The sequence below is a fragment of the Mangifera indica genome, chromosome 2 (genome assembly GCF_011075055.1).
Source record: "Mangifera indica cultivar Alphonso chromosome 2, CATAS_Mindica_2.1, whole genome shotgun sequence".
NCBI lineage: Eukaryota > Viridiplantae > Streptophyta > Magnoliopsida > Sapindales > Anacardiaceae > Mangifera > Mangifera indica.
In genome coordinates this window covers 20,082,644-20,105,590 of record NC_058138.1, presented here as the reverse complement: position 1 = coordinate 20,105,590, position 22,947 = coordinate 20,082,644, and the positions used below count along the sequence as shown (strand labels likewise).

Below are 22,947 nucleotides of genomic sequence, written 5' to 3'. Positions count from 1 at the left end.
TAATATTGTTCGCTTTGGGCAACCCTTGGCCTGCACGACTTTAAAACATGTTCACAGAGTTCTAGGGGCTTCCTGCTTATCTACCCAACGACCACCTATCAGCTTGCCAATGTGGGATTTGCCTAGGGGTCTCACAATAAGAGTGAGAATTAGTCAGAAATTCTGATAGCACCGCTCGAATTCCAAAACTCTCAGAGAAATTTGTGCTTTTTTGTTGTTGTTGTTAAGGTGGTGGTGGTTGTGGTTGGATGGTGAAATGTCAATGGTGAAGATGTCTGGTTCATCAAGTTCGGTGTCTGAGGTAGAGTGAGAAGGCGGTTGGTCAGGGTGGGGAGTGAGGTAGCGGATGAAGGACGAGGAATGGCGGTGTATCGGGGACTGGAAGTCCATGGGAGTCAGGTGGGAGTGACGCGGAAGGGGAGGAGAAAATTAGATAAATCTGAAAAAACCCCAGTACTCTAGAATTCTCAGTATTTTGTTATGAACTAACTGTTTTCGAGTGAATATTGGTAGGACTTTAAGGGATAATTATTATTATTATGCAATACATTCATTCAGAAAAAAAAGTACCATTATTTTCATTTGGATTGCCTTCTCAGAAAAAAAGAAATATTAATTTATATGTTTCATGATATGTTGAATGTTATTTTAATTATTGATTTAAAATTATTCAATCAAATAATTACGCATATTGAAAAACACTATTCTAATTAACAAGGACAATAAAAGTGCATCATTGCACATATTTAGCCAAAGAAGAACAGAAACAACATTACAATTTGTAGGAAAAGGAGCAATCTTCAGAAAAGGAAGGAAATACTTCCTCTTCGAAAGATTTTTCATTGCGCAATCCAAGAACACATATTATTAAAGAAAACTAATTCCACACTTTAAAGGGACTAAATTTTATCCTCAGGACTTGGGTGCAAGCCCTGCCTTGAGACGTTTAATCGTAGCAATATCAGTCTTGAAAGACTTGGCCAAGATTGTGTCATCAATGCCTGTGGTGAACAGGGTGTTGGGAAGAGATTCAGTGCCTGGATTTACACGCCCGAAGGCAGAAATCGCTGTAGCAAATGTCTTTCCACTGTTGTACTGGAAGTGAACAAGTCCCTTGGGGAATAGAAATATGTCACCCTTTTGCAGCTTCTGAACGAAAAGCTTGTCGGTTGTGTCAACGAAACCAACAGTAAGGTGGCCTTTCACAAGGAAAAGGAGCTCACCAGAGCGAGGGTGTTCGTGAAGAGGGCTAGAAGTGCCGGCAGGGAATTGAAGGACAGCATATGAAACACTTTGTCCATTGAGCGCAGGGAATTCGGGCAAGCTTGCTGTGGTGACCGTAAAATTCGTTGGCGGTGGCGCACCGACAAGAGCCCGCATGCGGGTGAATGCGAAAAAGTTGCTATCGACTTGGGTTACTTTTGGTGGAAGATGGAAGTCAGTGAGGATATCTGAATCCCCGGAGAATGCCATTTGGACGGTTGCTAAAGAAAGCAAAAGGGCGAAGAGTTTTTGAGAAGACATGGTGAAGTACTTGATGTGCAAAGTTAAGAATTTTGAGAAGACAAGTTAATACTGAAGAAGCTAGAGTTGTATTTATAGGGTTTGGGAGGTGAAGGAGGAAAGCTCTATTTTCCCAAGGCTGCGGTAGATGGATATTACAAAGTTACTCATTCTTATGTGGTCGATGTTTAAGCTGTCAACTGGCCGATGACAAGAAACAAATTAAGGATCTCTTTAAGTTTTCCAATTCATGAATCATTTTTTGTTTTTCACTGGTTGTGGTTGATCTTATCTTCGTTTTCAGAAAGGAAAGAGGGATGTTTAAAAATGACAGGGGCTTAACAAAACGGCCAATAAATTAAACCTTGATTGTATTTAAAAAGGTCTCATTTTCAATTTCTCTCACTTACATCTAAATATAAAAACTGGAATAAAAAAAGAAAGTTTAATTATTTGTAAATGAAAGCGCATTGAAATTTTATAATTTATAATTAGGGAGAAATTATAAGTATATTTTTTTTAATTAAAGATAAAATAATAACCAATTATATAATCTAAATTATGTATCGCAGAAGGTTTATTGAAATGGAAATATTTTACCCTGTGCTATTTTAGTCATTGCTGCTCCGTCTCTATTTTTTTTGGTTGATAAATGAAGAGTTTGTAGTTATAGATAGTTAGTTATAGGTATATCAGCTATTCGAAATAATTATTTTTATTATTTTTTTAATACTACCAGTTGTTAACAGAAACTTTATTCCATCTGCAGTATCCTGAGATTGAGTTACAATATTAAACTGCAATGACAGTAAAGGATATCCTTTCTTCCTTTTGTTTTTGTCAATTATCAATTACAAAATAATAATCTATTCTGTATCCCATGTTCCTAAGAGTCATGAGAATATCGATAGATATAAAGAAGTAAGGCATATATTTTTTTATCAACAATTCGAAAAAGGAACTGGCAAAAAATTAGTGAAAAATTAACTTCCATGTGAGAGACAGAGAAGAAGCATTCTTGAATATCCTGGCGGAGTCAAGAATGCAGTTTTTATTCATGCCATTATCTTGGTGAGGGCCATTTAGTCTTCCAACTTTGCTAAATCAATCTAGTTACAAGGTTTTGGATGATTTGTATCGTGCAGTCTTTTTGTATTACTTTAATTAAAACACACTAGAACGGATAGGTCATACTAGACATAATAGACGACTTGTCTTACCGTTATTGGTATGATCTTTAATGTTTAGAGTTTAAGGTTACAAGTTATATTGAGGTCTTGAGATAAGGCTTACGGTTAATAAATTTTTTTTAAAAATATAGTTTTACATACTAACCCACAAGAGCCCGCAAAGGCATGGCCAAGGGCCATGAATCATGTCATGAGTCTTGACATATTAGCAGGCCAATCTATTTGGTAGGGTTAGATATTGTTTGACCTATAATGATAATAGGCTGTGTTTGAGCCGATCTAGCACAACCTCTCAATTAATGGGTTTAGATATAACATAATCACTAGATACAATGGATTGTGTCGGAGTCAGTCTCACGCAGTCCACTATAATGTCTAAGTCATATAATTGAAACGATTAATATTGTATTAATTTTTGATAAAAATCATAAAAGAAATTAGCAAATTGATATTATTTAAAGTGTGACAACATCATCTTAAATCCTTTCATATTGTTTATTGAATACTAAACTACTCTCAAATGTTTATAGCTTCATTTACCAAATTTAGCTCATTTTGAACTCAAGAAGCAAAGGAAAAATTTCAAACCCAAAAAAGAGAAGAAAGACATTGTGAAAGAGATACAATCATAAAAGAACTCTTAAAAATTTTTGTTTACGCACTAGATTTGAGTCCAAAAATGTTGAACTTTTATTTGAAGTAGACATAATTAAGTTTTGAGTTTGAGAGGACATTTTCATAATACAGTCTTGATAAATGAAAATTAATAAAATTATGCGTATTGATTGAATGATTTTAAATTAAAGATAAATTAATACTTAACATATAATGACACAAAAATATATATTTATTTATATAATCAAAGTAGGTACACTCATAACATTACGGAACAAAAATACTTCACCAATGTAGCACATTCCTTGAAGGCAAATCCCCAGTAATATTTTTTCCTTTACCAAAATCCGAATAAAATGAGAAATGCATATTTAATTCATGTTTTTAATGCAAGTACCAATATGCTAAAATCATGCATCAATTCTCCTTCGAATACAAGTGTATTTTTGATGAGAATAATATTATGTTATACACAAATAATGAGATGTTATCATGTAATTGGGTATTGTTTTATTTTTAATTTTTAATTATCTAATAATATAATGATACGTCGTTATTTGTGTATAAAATTTTGCACATAACATTACCTTTTTGATAAAGTTAGACAAGTAATGTGTAGGTGTTATTATTGTACTTATTTGTTAATATCAATTTGCATTCCATAGCTAAAAATTGGAGTCAATAGATCTTGAGTATTTGCATCTGTATGGTGTGTTACTTTATTTTTAATTTAAAATTATTTAATTACATGATAACGTACATAAGTATATATCTATTTATGTACTCAAGTAGAGATATATAGTTTTATTGCTTTAGGCCATATTTGACCCAAAAATGATTATATCCAATCTTAATTGAGAAAGGTTTATAATGGATATTGGTTCAAAACCCATAATAGGGATAAATATGCTCTAAATTATTTGAGTTTAGATTGAATAAATCAATTTCAAATCTAAGTATTAGACTCATTTTAATAAACAATTCGAGTTTGAGTTAACTCGTATCAAATTCAAGGTTAAAATTTGTTTCTAATAGAGAACAAATATTAGTGTATTAATTTCAAGTTAACTAGAATTGTATTAAGATTGGGTGATATGGGTTTAATGATATTGTCTCAAGTTTGATTTTGGATGAAATCCCACCAAAATAGAGTAATTTAAGTTAAATTTGGTTAGATTGTACCAAAGCGCGGTGTGGCGGATATCTTACCTAATAACATTATTCCAACCACATGGAAAAGTGTAGCTTAGAATTTTGACTTTTTTCAATTGAAGGTAAGGGTTTATGTGAATAAAACATAGTTTGATTATATTTTGGGTGTAAGAATATTACTCACTAATATATATTCTGCCATCCACAGCTTTCCTTAAAATGAGATCCTTTTCCCATTAAATACGCAGATTTTCATGGAAAGGGAAACTCGGATTCACCTTAATAACGGTAATAATAATATTACGTAACCATTCTCCTAAAGAAGCACAATTTCGAAGAAGTCAGTATGGTTGAAGGGAAGATACTAGGAAAACTCCGCTGAAGACTCACGCGGTAAACATAGGTCACAGAGCCATACAGAGGCAAGATTTTTATTAACTACCCCTCACAAACACTGAAACATGACCTTCATAAAACAGCGATCCTTCTTCTTGTTACTCTTCTTTTATCACCTTCTTGCACATCAACTTTCCCAAAAAACTCTTCTGCATACATGTATTTTATTAATTATCCTCTCTTTTAAGTTTAATTTGCTGTTTTTTTGAACATGATTCCTAATATATTGATTCATCCAATTCTAATTTTTGTTGTTGAGAAAATATTATAAATAAATGGCTTGGATTTTGGAATGATGTGAGTTTTTCTCTTTCGATCCGATCTTTTAGTTCATAGAGCTATTTACTGAATCGCAGCCATTTCTGGATCACTTCTAACAGAATGAATATTAAAAAGAAAACAAATTAACAAAATAACAAAATAACAATATAAATATTAATTCTAATTTCACCATTTTCTTCCCCATATGTACATTACCCCCAATAGAAAGATCACAACAACATTTGCAAATCCACAAACAAAATTAATATATATAAAAGTATTTCAAAGCCCTTACATAACCCATTCTCCCCCAAACAGCATTTCTAACCTGTCTCAAGTCTCTCCCTTTGAGCGTCCGTCCAACCCCTTCCACCACCGAGCTACCAAGAACCGGAGAGTGAGTTCGCACCAAAATCTCAAGCGGTGGAATCAACTCACCCTCTGCCTCATCATCCTCGTTGGTCTCATCAAAATTATGCTTCTTCATTACCGTCGCTAGCGTTGGCATGTTCACCGGCGCACTCTGATGTCGAAATCTCCCAAACCCTAATCACTCACGTTGTGGCTTTGGAACACTCAAGATCTTCCACGGGCTAGGAATCGATGCTTTGTGGCAATAAGAATGAGAATTATTTGGAAATTTCGATAGCGCTACTCGAATTCCTAAACTCTCAGAGAAATTTGTAGTTCTGTTATTGTTATTGTTAAGGTGGTGGTGGTTGTGGTTGGATGGTGAAATGTCAGTGGTGAAGATGTCGTGTTCATCGAGTTTGGCGTAGGAGATGGAGTGAGAAGGCGGTTGGTTGGGGTGGGGACTGATGGAGCGGTTGAAGGAAGAGTAGTGGCATTGTATCAGGACTGGAAGTCCATGGGTGTGGGGTGGGAGTGACGTGGAAGGGGAGAAGAAAATACTCTAAAATTCTCAGTATTTTGTTATGAATAAACTGTTTCCGAGTGAATATTCAGAGGAATTTAATGGATAATAATAATAATAATAATAATTATTATTATTCAATACATTCATTTAGAAAAACTAGTAACATCATTTTCATTCGGATTGCCTTTAAAAAAAAAAAAGAAATATTAATTTATATATTTCATGACGTGATTGAATACTATTTTAATTTTTAATTTAAAATTATTTAATTAAATAATGAGATATTAAAAACCACCGTTCTAATTAACAAGGACCATAGAAGAGCAACATTGCACATATTTAGCCAAAGATGAACAGAAGCAACATTACAATTGCACTTATTTAGCCAAAGACGAACAGAAACAACATTACAATTTCTAGGAAAGGGAGTAATCTTCCGGAAAAGGAAGAAAATACTTCCTCTTCGAAAGATTTTTCATTGCACAATCCGAGAACACATATTATTAAAGAAAACTAATTCCACACTTAAAAAGTGACTAAATTTTATCCTCAGGTCCTAGGTGCAAGCCCAGCCTTGAGATGTTTAATCGTAGCAATATCAGTCTTGAAAGACTTGGCCAAGATTGTATCATCAATGCCTGTGATGAACAGAGTGTTAGGAAGAGATTCAGTGCCTGGATTTACACTCCCGAAGGCAGAAATCGCTGTAGCAATTGTCTTTCCCCTGTTGTACTGGAAGTGAACAAGTCCCTTGGGGAATAGAAACATGTCACCCTTTTGCAGCTTCTGAACGAAAAGCTTGTCGGTTGTGTCAACGAAACCAACAGTAAGGTGGCCTTTCACAAGGAAAAGGAGCTCACCAGAGCGAGGGTGTTCGTGAAGAGGGCTAGAAGTGCCGGCAGGGAATTGAAGGATAGCATATGAAACACTTTGTCCATTGAGCGCAGGGAATTCGGGCAAGCTTGCTGTGGTGACCGTATAATTCGTTGGCAGTGGCGCACCGACAAGAGCGCGCATTCGGGTGAATTTGAAAAAGTTGCTATCGACTTGGGTTACTTTTGGTGGATGAAGGAAGTCAGTGAGGACATCTGAATCCCCGGAGAATGCCATTTGGACAGTTGCTAAAGAAAGCAAAAGGGCGAAGAGTTTTTGAGAAGACATGGTAAAGTACTTGATGTGCAAAGTTAAGAATTTTGAGAAGACAAGTTAATATTGAAGAAGCTAGAGTTGTATTTATAGAGTTTGGGAGGTGAAGGAGGAAAGCTCTATTTTGCCCAGGCCTGCGGTAGATAGATATTACAAAGTTATTCATTTTTATGTTGTCGAAGTTTAAAGCTGTCAACTGGCCGATGACAAGAAGTAAATTAAGGATCTCTTTAAGTTTGCCAATTCATGAATAACTTTTTGTTCTTCACTGGTTATGGTTGATCTTATTTTCGTTTTCAGAAAGGAAAGTGGGACGTTTAAAAATGACAAGGGCTTAACAAAACGGCCAATAAATTAAACCTTGGTTGTGTTTAAAAGGTCTCATTTTCAATTTCTCTTACTTACATTTAAATATTAAAACTGGAATAAAAAAAGAAAGTTTAATTTTGTAATTGAAGCCCCCATGAAATTTTATAATGCATAATTCGAAAAAAATTATAAGTACACATTTGTTTTTATAAATATAATTTAGATATACTAATAATATGTTATTATATAATTGAATAATTTTAAATTAAAAGTAAAAAAATATCTAATCATATAATCAAAATTATGTATCGCAGAAAGTTAATTGAAATGGAAATATTTTACCGTGTTATTTTAGTCATTGCAGCTTCATCTTTTTTTTTTTTTTTAATTTTTTTCTGGTTGACAAATGAAAAGTTTGTAGTTATAGATAGTTCGTTATAGGTATATCAGCTATTCCAAATAGTTGTTATTATTATGTTTTTAATTCTACCAGTTGTTAACATAAACTTTGTTCCATCAGTTACAATATTAAACTGCATTGACATTAAAGGATATCCTTTCTTCCTTCTGTTTTTGTCAATTATCAATTACAAAATAATAATCTATTTTGTATCCCATGTTCCTAAGGGTCATGAGAATATCCATAGACATAAAGAAGTAAGGCATATATATATATATATTTTTTATCAACAATTCGAAAAAAGAATTAGCAAAAAATTTTAATTACAAACTCATGCGTATAACTTTAAGAATATATTAAAACTTGGGTGGGAAATAGTCCTTTGGCCTTGCTTTTACTTGTAATTTATAATTTTCCTAAACATTGACAACCGAATTGAATATTTTTTATATACAAATGAGGTATACAAAGGATATATTCTTATGTAATTAAATAATTTTAAATTAAAAAATAATTTTTAATCGCAATCAAAGATTAGAAAAATTAATAAAATATTAAAATTTTTAGATAAAAAACATGAATTTGAACTTTTGTTACTGTTATACAAATAACGTTGATTTTATTATACCTGAGAGGAAAGAACATTTACGTGAACCTTTTTTCCATAGTTTTCGTATAAGCCACGGAACTAATTTTGTCAAAAAATTGAACTTATGCAAATAAAAAATTATAAAAGTTTCTTCAGTCTTGAGTTGGATTATCAATAAAAGAAAATGAATTACGTATGCTTTTGTTTTCACTGTTTGATAACATAAATAACAATTTTTTATCTAAAATTTAGGAGTGTTAATTGAAAATATGGTCAGAGATAAAACAAAAACTTAAATTATTTATATATACACACATGCACACAGAGTCCAACTTTCACCCTCACTATATTCACATCGTCGGTGGGGAGGTGGAGAAGTTTGTGGTGAAGCCTGTGATGGCGGTAATGATAATGATGGCAACAATAAAAACGATAGGGGCTTAACAAAACGGCCAATAAATTAAACCTTGATTGTATTTAAAAAAGTCTCATTTTCAATTTCTCTTACTTAAATTTAAATATAAAAACTGCAATAAAAAAAAAAGTTTAATTTTTGTAATATATATATATATATATATATATATATATATATAAAATCTTTAAAAAGTATATTGAATAACATTTGCCACAAACTTTTTTAAATGCATTTCACGCCAGTTTATATTACCTTTATGGCTAAAAAGAGTTGTTGGCAACTTTAGATGCGACAAACTAGCTAGGTGTGATCATGAACATATCACACTTGAGATTGTATGTATTGGTTGAAATCATTCTTGAGATGGTGAGATTTAACTAAATTAAATCTATCCTAATACTATTCAATTTGAATTGCATATGATGATCCAATTTTAACTAGGATTATATTAGGATTGGGCTAGATGGGTTTAATGATATTGTCCCAAGTTTGATTTTGGATGAAATCCCACAAGAATAGAACAATTCAAATTAAATTTAGTTAGATTGTATCATCCTGAGTGTAATCTTAACTAAATAACATCATCTTAATTGTGGTATGATATATATCACACGTAATAGATTAAATAGCATAATCCTAAGTGCGGTGTGGCGGATATCGCACCTAATAACATTATTCCAACCACATGGAAAAGTATAGCTTAGAATTTTGATTTTTTTTCAATTGAAGGTAAGGGATTATGTGAATAAAACACACTTTGATTATATTTTGGGTGTAAGAATTCACTAATATATATTCTGCCATCCACAGTTTTCCTTAAAATGATATCCTTTTCCCATTAAATGCGTAGATTTTCATGGAAAGGGAAATATGTATTCATCTTAATAACATTAATAATAATATTACGTAACCATTCTCCTAAAGAAGCACAATTTCGAAGAAATCAGTATGGTTGAAGGGAAGATACAAGGAAACCTCCTCTGAAGATTCACGCGGTAAACATAACTCACAGCACCATAAAAAGGCAAGATTTTTATTAACTACCTCTCACAAACACTGAAACATGACCTTCATAAAACAGCGATCCTTCTTCTTGTTACTCCTCTTTCAACATCTTCTTGCACGTCAACTTTCCCAGAAAACTCTTCTGCATACAGGTATTTTATTAATTATCCTCTCTTTTTAAGTTTAATTTGCTGTTTTTTAAAACATGATTCCTAATATATCCATTCATCCAAATCTAATTTTTCTTGTTGAGAAAATATTATAAATAAATGGCTTGGATTTTGGAATGATGTGAGTTTTTCTCTTTCGATCCGATCTTTTAGTTCATGGAGCTGTTTACTGAATCGCAGCCATTTCTGGATCACTTCTAACAGAATGAATATTAAAAAGAAAACAAACTAACAGAATAACAAATTAACAATATAAATATTAATCTAATTTCACCATTTTCATAACCATACTTACATTACCCCTAACAGAAAGATCGCAACAACATTTGCAAATAGGATATTAATTAAAATAAGTAAATATATTTCCATTTATATGTTTTTAGGTCAACCATCGTACTTTTTATCCTTTTAAGCAATCCCATTTTTTTATTCTAATAATACTTTTTTTTCATTTCACTTAACTAATCTACTTTCTCAGTTTTTATCTTATTTTTACAATTATCTTTTTTCTCAATGCTCCTCTTCCCTCAATACTTCGACGGCAACACATTTTAGTTGTTTTCTTTGTCATTCATTATCATCATATAACAAATAAGTTTCTTTTATATAAATAGTAATTTGTATTAAAAAAACTGTGAATCCAATAACTTTTTTGAAGATAAAAAGTAAAAAACTTTAATGATGATTTCTGAGAGAGGTTGAATTTTTTTATGAATACTTACGTTTTTTGTACATTCAATAGTTTTAGTGTCCAAATCTAAGGAAAACGAAAATCATTGTATTTTCTGGTAAATTAAGAGGGTTGGCAGGGTTTGCATTTGCGGATTTTGTGAGGTTTGCATTTGCGTGGATGCTCCCTCTAGTTTTTGTCTTTGTTTCTGGGTTACTAAATTTCTTAAAATTTTGTATGTACAGGGAAAATGGGTAAACTAATATATTTGCTTGAATATAGTAGATATTAAGTTAACATAAGTGATAACAGTTTAAAATATGTTGGTGGAGTTCAGACATTTGTATCAATTAGTAAAAAAATAAATTATGATGGATTTGTAGATGTAGTGTGTTCTCATTTATGCATTAACCAAAGTTACAATATTGTAAAAATTTATATGCAAAATCTAACCACCTATAATAATGTACCATATTTGTTAAAGGTTGATTTTGATATACAAATTATGATGAGGTTATTAAAGACACATAAAAGATATCCATTATTTCTTACAGTATTTACAAGGCCTACAAAAATCAGAACCAACATGTAATAATAATGAACTGAACCACAACCAAGAGTTCAATTATTATGAACTCTCCCAACTCACCTATATTCACTTGCCAAAATAATACACTATATAATAGGGTCGAACTATATCCATGCACTTCAAGATTTAAAAAATGTTTAAAACATGTTTGTCTAAACAATATCTTCTATTCTGAACTTAATTTTGCTCTTGCATGTTTCGTCATATCTTTATGACTATGGATATTGATCGTAACTCTAAAATCATAAGCATCATGAAATCGTCTCTCTTCCACTTATTCATTAATTGGAAATTTCTACAAAAAAAAAAAATAAAATGAAATGTTATGTTATTCATTAAATAAAGTTTAAAGTAGATAAAATTCACAGGTACAAAACAAACATGACATTCTGTGAACAGTGTCATTGCACGACATTGCGCAATGTGTCATTACGTAATTGCAATATTTTGTGCAATTTGTAACATTGCGCAGTTGACGAGACAATACACAGTTAATGCAATTGGAGCGATTAGCGCGGTTGGCACAATTAGCGCAGTCCTGTAAATTTGCACGATTTTCGACTCTTCGATGGCTACACTTTCAAACATCTATTAACAACAAAACTACAACTCTATTTACTATTTATAACATTCAAAACATTCATATACATAAATTGGCAAATTTAAGGTTCGACTCTAAAAACCCTAACTGCCATAAGAACCGCCACAACCAACGTATATTGTCAAAAAATATTATTTCATTCAATCCAACAACACTCAACAGTCAATACCTACAAACCCACAATAGGTTATTTACATCTGTTTGATAAAAACATGTATAAACCAAATAAACAAAATAACACATGGTAACTAACTTGTGAAGCCATTTTCTGTATATTGCCACTTCTCGATATTTTGTTGCTTGCTCGACAGTACTGGTAAGATGTTCGCTAGTGATTTCTGGTTTGTGTTTTTAGATTTTTGATTTTGGCTTTTGCTTTTCTGTTTTCAACAAAAAGTAACTTTTGCTTTTTTTATCTTTGTCTTTTTAACTTGTATTTTCAACTTAAGGATAAAATGGGTAAAAAATTTACCGTTTGCTTAGATAGGTTAAACCACTACATGTTGGCCTAAAAACATATAAACGCAACTATATTTGTTTATTTTAATTAATTTCCCTTTGCAAATCCACAAACAAAATTAATATATATGAAATTATTTCAAAGCCCTTTAATCCATATAACCCATTCTCCCCCAAAAAGCATTTCTAACCTATCTCAAGTCTCTTCCTTTGAGCATCTGTCCAACCCCTTCTGCCACCTAGCTCCCAAAAACCAGAGAGTGAGTTCGCACCAAAATCTCGTGTGGCGGAATCAACTCACCCTCCACCTCATCATCCTCATCGGTCTCATCAAAATTATGCTTCTTCATTACTGTCGCTAGCATTGGCACTTTCAATGGCACAATTTGATGTCAAAATCTCCCAAACCCTAATCGCACACGTTGCAGCTTCAAAACACTCAAGATCTTTGCGAGCTAGGAATCGATGCTTAGTGGCAATAAGAATGAGAATTAGTTAGAAATTTTGATAGCGCTGCTCGAATTCCAAAACTCTCATAGAAATTTGTGGTTTTGTTGTTGTTGTTATTAAAGTGGTGGTGGTTGTGGTTGGATGGCGAAATGTCGATGGTAAAGATGTCATGTTCATCGAGTTCGACATTGGAGGTGGAGTGAGAAGGCAGCTGGTCGAGGTGGGGAGTGAGGTAGCAGTTGAAGGAAGAGGAATGGAGTCGTATCGAGGACTAGAAGTCCATGGGAGTCGGGTGGGAGTGATGTGGAAGGGGAGGAGAAAATTAGATAAATGTGAAAAACCCCGATACTCTGGAATTCTCAATATTTTGTTATGAACAAATTGTTTCAGAGTGAATATTTGGCGGAATTAAATGAATAATGATTATTATTATTATTATTATTATGCAATACATTCACTCAGAAAAAATAGTAACTTTATTTTCATTCTGAATGCCCTTTTGAAAAAAAATATATATATATTTCATCATGAATTATTTTAATTCTTGATTTAAAATTATTCAATCAAATAATGACACATATTGAAAAACACTATTCTAATTAACAAGGGCAATAAAAGTGCATCATTGCACATATATAGCCAAAGAAGAACAGAAACAACATTATAATTGCACATATTTAGCCAAAGAAGAACAGAAACAACATTACAATTTGTAGGAAAAGGAACAATCTTCAGAAAAGGAAGAAAATACTTCCTCTTCGAAAGATTTTTCAATGCACAGTCCAAGAACACATATTATTAAAGAAAACTAATTTCACACTTAAAAAGTGACTAAATTTTATCCTCAGGACTTGGGTGCAAGCCCTGCCTTGAGACGTTTAATCGTAGCAATATCAGTCTTGAAAGACTTGGCCAAGATTATATCATCAATGCCTGCGGTGAACAGAGTGTTGGGAAGAGATTCAGTGCCTGGATTTACACTCCCGAAGGCAGAAATTGCTGTAGCAATTGTCTTTCCACTATTGTACTGGAAGTGAACAAGTCCCTTGGGAAATAGAAACATGTCACCCTTTTGCAGCTTCTGAACGAAAAGCTTGCGGTTGTGTCAACGAAACCAACAGTAAGGTGGCCTTTCACAAGGAAAAGGAGCTCACCAGAGCGAGGGTGTGTGTGAAGAGGGCTAGAAGTGCCGGCAGGGAATTGAAGGATAGCATAAGAAACACTTTGTCCATTGAGTGCAGGGAATTCGGGCAAGCTTGCTGTGGTGACCGTAACATTCGTTGGCAGTGGCGCACCGACAAGAGCCCGCATGCGGGTGAACGTGAAAAAGTTGCTATCGACTTGGGTTACTTTTGGTGGAAGAAGGAAGTCTGTGAGGATATCTGAATCCCCGGAGAATGCCATTTGGACAGTGGCTAAAGAAAGCAAAAGGGCGAACAGTTTTTGAGAAGACATGGTGAAGTACTTGATGTGCAAAGTTAAGAATTTTGAGAAGACAAGTTAATACTGAAGAATCTAGAGTTGTATTTATAGAGTTTGGGAGGTGAAGGAGGAAAGCTCTATTTTGCCCAGGCCTGCGGTAGATGGATATTACAAAGTTATTCATTCTTATCTGGTCGAAGTTTAAGCTGTCAACTGGCCGATGACAAGAAGTAAATTAAGGATCTCTTTAAGTTTGCCAATTCATGAATCACTTTTTGTTCTTCACTGGTTGTGGTTGATCTTATTTTCGTTTTTAGAAAGGAAAGAGGGACGTTTAAAAATTACAGGGGTTTAACAAAACGGCCAATAAATTAAACCTTGATTGTGTTTAAAAAAGTCTCATTTTCAATTATTTTTATTATTTTTTTATTCTACCAGTTGTTAACATAAACTTTATTCCATTTGCGGTATCCTGAGATTGAGTTACAATATTAAACTGCATTGACATTAAAGGATATCCTTTCTTCCTTTTGTTTTTGTAAATTATCAATTACAAAATAATAATCTATTTTGCATCCCATGTTCCTAAGAGTCATGAGAATACCCGTAGATATAAAGAAGTAAGGCATATATTTTTTTATCAACAATTCAAAAAAAGAATTGGCAAAAAATTAGTGAAAAATTAACTTCTATATGAGAGACAGAAAGAAGAAGCATTCTTGAATATCCTGGCGGAGTCGAGAATGCAGTTTTTAGTCATGTCATTATCTTTGTGATGGCAATTTAGTCTTCTAACTTTGCTAAATCAATCTAGTTACAAGGCTTTGGGCGATCTATAACGTGCAGTCTTTTTGTATTACTTTAATTAAAACACACTAGAATGCATAGGTCATACTAGACATAAGAGACGACTCAACTTACCGTTATTGGTATGATCTTTAATGTTTAGAGTTTAAGGTTACAAGTTATATTGGGGTCTTGAGATAAGGCTTGCGGTTAATATGAAATGATCTATTAAAAATAATAATTTTAAAAATATATATATAATTTTACATACTAACCCACAAAAGCCCGCAAAGGCATGGCCAAGAGCCATGAATCATGTCATGAGTCTTGACATATTAGCAGGCCAATCTATTTGGTAGGGTTAGATATTGTCTGACCCATAATAACGGTAGATTGTGTTTGAGCTGATGTAGCATAGTCTTTCAATTGATGGATCTAGATATAACCAAATCTGTAGGCACAATGGATTGTGTCAGAGTCAGTCTGACACAGTTAGGATTGGATTCGAGCCAAGCTAAGCTCGAGCTCGGCTCGATTCACATATAGTTGAGCTCGAGCTCGTGAAAGCCAAGCTCGAACTCGGCTTGAATTTGGCTCGATTCATTTTTCGTTATTAAAACGACGTCGTTTTAATACATATTGGTCAAAACGATATCGTTTTGTATTAAAATTTTTAATTAAAAAAATCTGGCGAGTAGCTCGAGCTCGGCTAGGGCCGGCTCGTTTTAAGCTTGTTCGAGCCAAGCTTGAGCTGGCTCGGTTCAAATCTAACCCTGGACACAGTCCACTATAATGTTTAAGTCATATAATTGAAACGATTAATATTGCATTAATTTTTTATAAAAATCATAAGAAAAATTAGAAAATTGACATTATTTAAGGTGTGACAACATCATCTTAAATCCTTTCATATTGTTTATTGAAGACTAAACAACTCTCAAATGTTTATAGCTTCATTTACCAAATTTAGCTCATTTTGAACCCAAGAAGCAAAAGAAAATTTTCAAACCCAAAAAAGAGAAGAAAAACATTGTGAAAGAGATACAATCAGAAAAGAACTCTTAAAAATTTTTGTTTACTCACTAGATTTGAGTCCAAAAATGTTGAGCTTTTATTTGAAGTAGACATAATTAAGTTTTGAGTTTGAGAGGACATTTTCATAATACAGTTTTATTAATAGATGACCAATCTTGTCACTGTAGAGAGAGTACCATCTACTATGAATTTCCACCATTTTCAATTATTGGAAGAGAACAAGAGAATGGCTGCTATTGGTCAGGAATGCCGGGCTGTGATTCCATGTAATTTTAAAGAAAAAATTGTGTTTGTGTCTTTCTTTGTGTTATTTCACAACTAAATATACATCAATTCTGCAATATATTCCTAGGAAAACTCCTGGAATTCTGCAATATATTCCTAGAAAAGGAAAAAGTAGTGGAATCCTTTGATAAATGAAAATTAATAAAATTATGTGTATTGATTAGATGATTTTAAATTGAAGATAAATTAATACCTAAAGATATAATGACACAAAAACATATATTTATTTATATAATCAAAGTAGGTACACTCATAATATTACGGAACAAAAATACTTCACCAATGTAGCACATTCCTTGAAAGCAAATCCCCAGTAATATTTTTTCCTTTATCAAAATCTGAATCAAATGAGAAATGCATATTTAATTCATGTTTTTAATGCAAGTACCAATACGCTGAAATCATGCATCAATTCTCCTTCAAATACAAGTGTATTTTTTATGAGAATAATATCATGTGACTGAGTGTTGTTTTATCTTTAATATTTAATTATCTAGTTACATAATGATCATTGTTATTTGTATATAAAATTTTACATATAACACTACTCTTTTGATAAAGTTAGACGAGTCATGTGTAGGTGTTATTATTGTACTTATTTTTTAATATCAATTTGCATTCCATAGCTAAAAATTGGAGTCAATAGATCTTGAGCATTTGCATCTGTATGGTGTAAAGCCCCCACTTGAATTTCACCATCTGGATCCAATCCAATATGGTTTATAGTTATTTTCAATTTGTATCGGGTTTTAAAATCTTAAGTCGAGCAATGTGTACTCAATTTGAGCATACAAATAAATATACATTTACGTTTGTCATTAAATAATTGAGTATTACTTTATTCTTAATTCAAAATTATTTAATCATATGATAACATATATAAGTGTGTACCTATTTTATACTCAAAATTGATACATATAGTTTCATTGTTTTATGTCATATCCAACCTAGAAATGATTATATCCAACCCTACTTGAGAAAGACTTACAATGGATATTAGTTCAAAACTCATAATTATGGATAAATTTGACCTAAATTGTTTGAGTTTAGATTGAATAAGTCAATTTGAAATCTAAATATTAGACTCATTTTAATAAATAATTCAAGTTTGAGTTAGCTCATATCAAATTTGTTTCTAATTGAGAACAAATATCAATTTATTAATTTTGAATTGACTTTTTTGGATTTAAATTAATCTCAAGTTAAATCTTATTCAAATTTAGATTTGACTGAATCCAATCCTACCCATAGTTGTGAGAAGTTTACTTCCTTTGTACCAACTCCGTTCTAAAATATTTTGATTGAGTCTAAATTAAACATTTTCATTAGGGTATTGCTCTGTAATACTCGCATAATTTATCATTAAACTCGCCAATTTAAATAAGGGTAATTTCACTTTATTACCAATTACCTTTTTGTTTACATTTCATTATCACATAATATTTTACACGTTACTTGAAAATAGAATTTTTTATTTGTTAATGGGAAATTAATTAAAATAGGCAGCCGGTTTCGCGTTAACGTTTTTTGGCAGCAATTTTTACTTTTTACCTTTTTAAGCAAATTATATTTTTCATTCCAAAAATACCTCTCTTTTAATTTCTCAGCGTTTACTGTAATTTTTCATCGATTAATTGTTTACATTTCAGACGATACGCATTAAGATTAAATTTTATGTAATGAATAAATTCTAATTTTACAAAATAAAAACGGTACATTTTTTCAAAACGGTGCGGGTGCATGAAGGGATGCGGGAATTTGGAAAAGGGCGGGTGTGGGAATGGGTGCGGGTGCATGAAGGGATGCGAGAATTTAGAATAAGGTGCGGGAAGGTGTGCGAGAATTTGGTAAGGTGTGTAGGAATGGGTGCAGGAAGGGGTGCGGGTGCATTAATTTGGAAATGGTGCGTGAAAGGGTGCGGCAACCATTGCTTATAAAAAGGTTGTGTGAAAATACAAAAAGGGTGCATGAATTATAAAAAGGGTGTAGGAGATAACAAAGGGGTGCGGGAGATACTCCCACACCCCTTTATAATATATAGTATTAATAAATATAGTATTAATAAATATTATATTAATAATATAATATATTTTATATATAAATATATACTATAATATATATTATATTAATAATTAATATATAATATATTTTATATTATATATATAATATATATTATTTTTACGCACCCCTTCACAGTTTCACGCACCCCTTTACATTTTTTCGCACCTCTTCACAGTTTCATGTGTCTATTACAGAAAACTATAAGAATCAATTATTTTATAAAAAATTAATCTATTTTTCATCTGTAGATTTTATCCATTGCAGAAAACTTAATCTTAATGTGTATTGTCTGAAATATATGCAATTGATCAGAAATATAAGCAATTAATCGGTAAAAAGCTACGGTAAACGTTGAGAAATTAAAAGAGAGGTATTTTTTGAATGAAAAATATAATTTGCTTAAAAAGAAGAAAAGTAAGAATTGTTGCCGAAAAAAGTTTACGCGCGAAACTGACTGCCTATTTTAATTAATTTCCCTTTGTTAATTGACATGTTCTAGAAATTGGAAAAGAATACACACACACACACACACACACACACATACATATACATATACATATTATCTTTAAAAAGTATAATAAATAACATTTGCCACAAACTTTATTAAATGCATTTCACCCCAGTTTATATTACCTTTATGGTTAAAAAAGAGTTGTAGGCAACTTTAGATGCCACAAACTAGCTAGGTGTGATCATGAACATATCACACTCAAGATTATATGTATTGGTCGAAATTATACTTGAAGTGGTAAGATTTAATTAAATTAAATCTATCCTAGTGCTATTCAATTTGAATAGTATATAATGATCCAATTTTAACTAGAATTGTATTAAGATTGGGTGATATAGGTTTAATAATATTGTCCCAAGTTTAATTTTGGATGAAATCCCACCAAAATAGAACAATTCAAGTTAAATTTGGTTAGATTGTATCATTTTGAGTGTAATCCTGACTAAATAACACCATTTTAAATGTGGTATGATACATATCACACACAATAGACTGAGTAGCATAATCCTAAGCGCGGTGTGGCTGATGTCTTACCTAATAACATTATTCCAACCACATGGAAAAGTGTAGCTTGGAATTTTGATTTTTTTCAATTGAAGGTATGGGTTTATGTGAATAAAACCTACTTTGATTTATTTTGGGTGTAAGAATATTACTCACTAATATATATTCTGCCATCCACAGCTTTCCTTAAAATGAGATCCGTTTCCCATTAAATACGTAGATTTTCATGGAAAGGGAAATTCGTATTCACCTTAATAACAGTAATAATAATATTACGTAACCATTCTCCTAAAGAAGCACAATTTCGAAGAAGTCAGTATGGTTGAAGGGAAGATACTAGGAAAACTGCGCTGAAGACTCACGCGGTAAACATAGGTCACAGGGCCATACAGAGGCAAGATTTTTATTAACTACCCCTCACAAACACTGAAACATGACCTTCATAAAACAGCGATCCTTCTTCTTGTTACTCTTCTTTCATCACCTTCTTGCACATCAACTTTCCCAGAAAATTCTTCTGCATACAGGTATTTTATTAATTATTCTCTCTTTTAAGTTTAATTCGCTGTTTTTTCGAACATGATTCCTAATATATTGATTCATCCAATTCTAATTTTTCTTGTCGAGAAAATATTATAAATAAATGGGTTGGATCTTTGAAAGATGTGAGTTTTCTCTTTCGATCCGATCTTTTAGTTCATAGAGCTATTTAATGAATCTCAGCCATTTCTGGATCACTTCTAACAGAATGAATATTAAAAAGAAAACAAATTAACAATATAAATATTAATTCCAATTTCACCATTTTCATTCACATATGTACATTAGCCCCAACAGAAAGATCACATCAACATTTGCAAATCCACAAACAAAATTAATATATATAAAATTATTTCAAAGCCCTTCAATCCATATAACCCTCAAATTCCAAAACTCTCGAAGAAATTCGTGGTTTTGTTGTTGTTATTGTTAAGGTGGAGGTGGTTGTGGTTGGATGGCAAAATGTCGGTGGTGAAGATGTCGTGTTCATTGAGTTTGGCATCAGAGGCGGAGTAAGAAGGCGGTTGGTCGGGGTGGGAAGTGAGGTAGTGGTTAAAGGAAGAGGAATGGCATGGGATTGGAAGTCCATGGGTGTGGGGTGCGAGTGACGTGGAAGGGGAGGAGGAAATCAGATAAATGTGAAACACCCCAATACTTTGGAATTCTCAGTATTTTGTTATGAACAAATTGTTTCCACATGAATATTTGGAGGAATTTAATAGATAATTATTATTATTCAATACATTCATTCAGAAAAAAAAGTAACATTATTTTCATTCGGATTACCTTTATAGAAAAAAAAGATATATTAATTTATATGTTCTTTGATTGAATGCTATTTTAATTTTCGATTTAAAATAATATAATCAAATAATTACATATTAAAAACCACTATTCTGATTAACAAGGGCCATGAAAGTGCATCATTGCACATATTTAGCCAAAGATAAACAGAAACAACAATACAATTGCACTTATTTAGCCAAAGACGACCAGAAACAACATTACAATCTGTAGGAAAAGGAGTAATCTTCAGGAAAAGGAAGAAAATACTTCCTCTTCGAAAGATTTTTCTTTGCACAGTCCAAGAACACATATTATTAAAGAAAACTAATTCCACACTTAAAAAGTGACTAAATTTTATCCTCAGGTCTTGGGTGCAAGCCCTGCCTTGAGACGTTTAATCGTAGCAATATCAGTCTTAAAAGACTTGGCCAAGATTATATCATCAATGCCTGTGGTGAACAGAGCGTTGGGAAGAGATTCAGTGCCTGGATTTACACTCCCGAAGGCAGAAATCGCTGTAGCAATTGTCTTTCGACTGTTGTACTGGAAGTGAACAAGTCCCTTGGGGAATAGAAACATGTCACCCTTTTGCAGCTTCTGAACGAAAAGCTTGTCGGCTGTGTCAACGAAACCAACAGTAAGGTGGCCTTTCACAAGGAAAAGGAGCTCACCAGAGCGTGGGTGTTCGTGAAGAGGGCTAGAAGTGCCGGCAGGGAATCGAAGGACAGCATATGAAACACTTTGTCCATTGAGCGCAGGAAATTCGGGCAAGCTTGCTGTGGTGACCGTATAATTCGTTGGCAGTGGCGCACCGACAAGAGCCCGCATGCGGGTGAATGTGAAAAAGTTGCTATCGACTTGGGTTACTTTTGGTGGAAGATGGAAGTCAGTGAGGATATCTGAATCCCCGGAGAATGCCATTTGGACGGTTGCTAAAGAAAGCAAAAGGGCGAAGAGTTTTTGAGAAGACATGGTGAAGTACTTGATGTGCAAAGTTAAGAATTTTGAGAAGACAAGTTAATACTGAAGAAGCTAGAGTTGTATTTATAGAGTTTGGGAGGTGAAGGAGGAAAGCTCTATTTTGCCCAGGGCTGCGGTAGATGGATATTACAAAGTTACTCATTCTTATGTGGTCGAAGTTTAAGCTGTCAACTGGCCGATGACAAGAAGTAAATTAAGGATGTCTTTAAGTTTTTGCCAATTCATGAATCACTTTTTGTTCTTCACTGGTTGTGGTTGATCTTATTTTCGTTTTCAGAAAGGAAAGAGGGACGTTTAAAAATGACAGGGGCTTAACAAAACGGCCAATAAATTAAACCTTGATTGTATTTAAAAAGGTCTCATTTTCAATTTCTCTTACTTACATTTAAATATAAAAACTTGAATAAAAAAAGAAAGTTTAATTTTTTGTAATTGAAACCTCATTGAAATTTTATAATGTATAATTTGGGAGAAATTATAAATACACATTTTTTATATATAATTTAAATATACAGATAATATGTTCTTATGTAATTGGATGATATTGAATTAAAGATAAAATAATAACCAATTATATAATCTAAATTATGTATGGCAGAGGGTTTATTGAAATGGAAATATTTTAGCATGTGCTATTTTAGTCATTGCTGCTCCATCTCTTTTTTTTTTTTAAATATTTTTTTGGTTGATAAATGAAAAGTTTGTAGTTATAGATAGTTCGTTATAGGTATATCAGCTATTCCAAATAATTGTTATTATTATTTTTTTAATACTACCAGTTGTTAACATAAACTTGATTCCATCTGCAGTATCCTGAGATTGAGTTACAATATTAAACTGCAATGACATTAAAGGATATCCTTTCTTCCTTTTGTTTTTGTCAATTATCAATTACAAAATAATAATCTAATTTGTATCCCATGTTCCTAAGAGTCATGAGACTATCCATAGATATAAAGAAGTAAGGCATATTTTTTTTTTATCAACAATTCGAAAAAAGAATTGGCAAAAAATTAGTGACAAATTAACTTCCATATGAGAGACAGAGAAGAAGCATTCTTGAATATCCTGGCGGAGTCAAGAATGCAGTTTTTATTCATGCCATTATCTTGGTGAGGGCCATTTAGTCTTCCAACTTTGCTAAATCAATCTAGTTACAAGGCTTTGGATGATTTGTATCGTGCAGTCTTTTTGTATTACTTTAATTAAAACACATTAGAACCGATAGGTCATACTAGA

General features: G+C 32.4%; 3 protein-coding genes and 1 pseudogene across 3 annotated transcripts; all 4 read right to left on the bottom strand.

Annotated features, from left to right (window-relative positions):
* Nucleotides 1-735: 735 nt before the first annotated feature.
* Nucleotides 736-1,578, bottom strand: LOC123209577 (putative germin-like protein 9-2). Its single transcript, XM_044627679.1, has one exon. It carries the CDS (start codon nucleotides 1,522-1,524, stop codon nucleotides 913-915), a length of 612 nt encoding a protein of 203 aa, XP_044483614.1. The 5' UTR covers nucleotides 1,525-1,578; the 3' UTR covers nucleotides 736-912.
* Nucleotides 1,579-6,345: 4,767 nt separating this feature from the next.
* Nucleotides 6,346-7,210, bottom strand: LOC123209593 (germin-like protein 9-3). The gene has a single exon (XM_044627692.1). The coding sequence runs from the start codon at nucleotides 7,153-7,155 to the stop codon at nucleotides 6,544-6,546; it is 612 nt and encodes a 203-aa protein (XP_044483627.1). The 5' UTR covers nucleotides 7,156-7,210; the 3' UTR covers nucleotides 6,346-6,543.
* A 6,234-nt stretch (nucleotides 7,211-13,444) lies between these two features.
* On the bottom strand, nucleotides 13,445-14,294 carry LOC123209675 (annotated as a pseudogene).
* A 6,594-nt stretch (nucleotides 14,295-20,888) lies between these two features.
* Nucleotides 20,889-21,809, bottom strand: LOC123209676 (germin-like protein 9-3). Its single transcript, XM_044627808.1, has one exon. The coding sequence runs from the start codon at nucleotides 21,697-21,699 to the stop codon at nucleotides 21,088-21,090; it is 612 nt and encodes a 203-aa protein (XP_044483743.1). The 5' UTR covers nucleotides 21,700-21,809; the 3' UTR covers nucleotides 20,889-21,087.
* Nucleotides 21,810-22,947: the final 1,138 nt, after the last annotated feature.

What these genes read in the sequence shown, in the direction of transcription:
- LOC123209593 (XM_044627692.1), bottom strand. Translation starts at nt 7,155, where the DNA reads ATGTCTTCTCAAAAACTCTTCGCCCTTTTGCTTTCTTTAGCAACTGTC.
- LOC123209577 (XM_044627679.1), bottom strand. Translation starts at nt 1,524, where the DNA reads ATGTCTTCTCAAAAACTCTTCGCCCTTTTGCTTTCTTTAGCAACCGTC.
- LOC123209676 (XM_044627808.1), bottom strand. Translation starts at nt 21,699, where the DNA reads ATGTCTTCTCAAAAACTCTTCGCCCTTTTGCTTTCTTTAGCAACCGTC.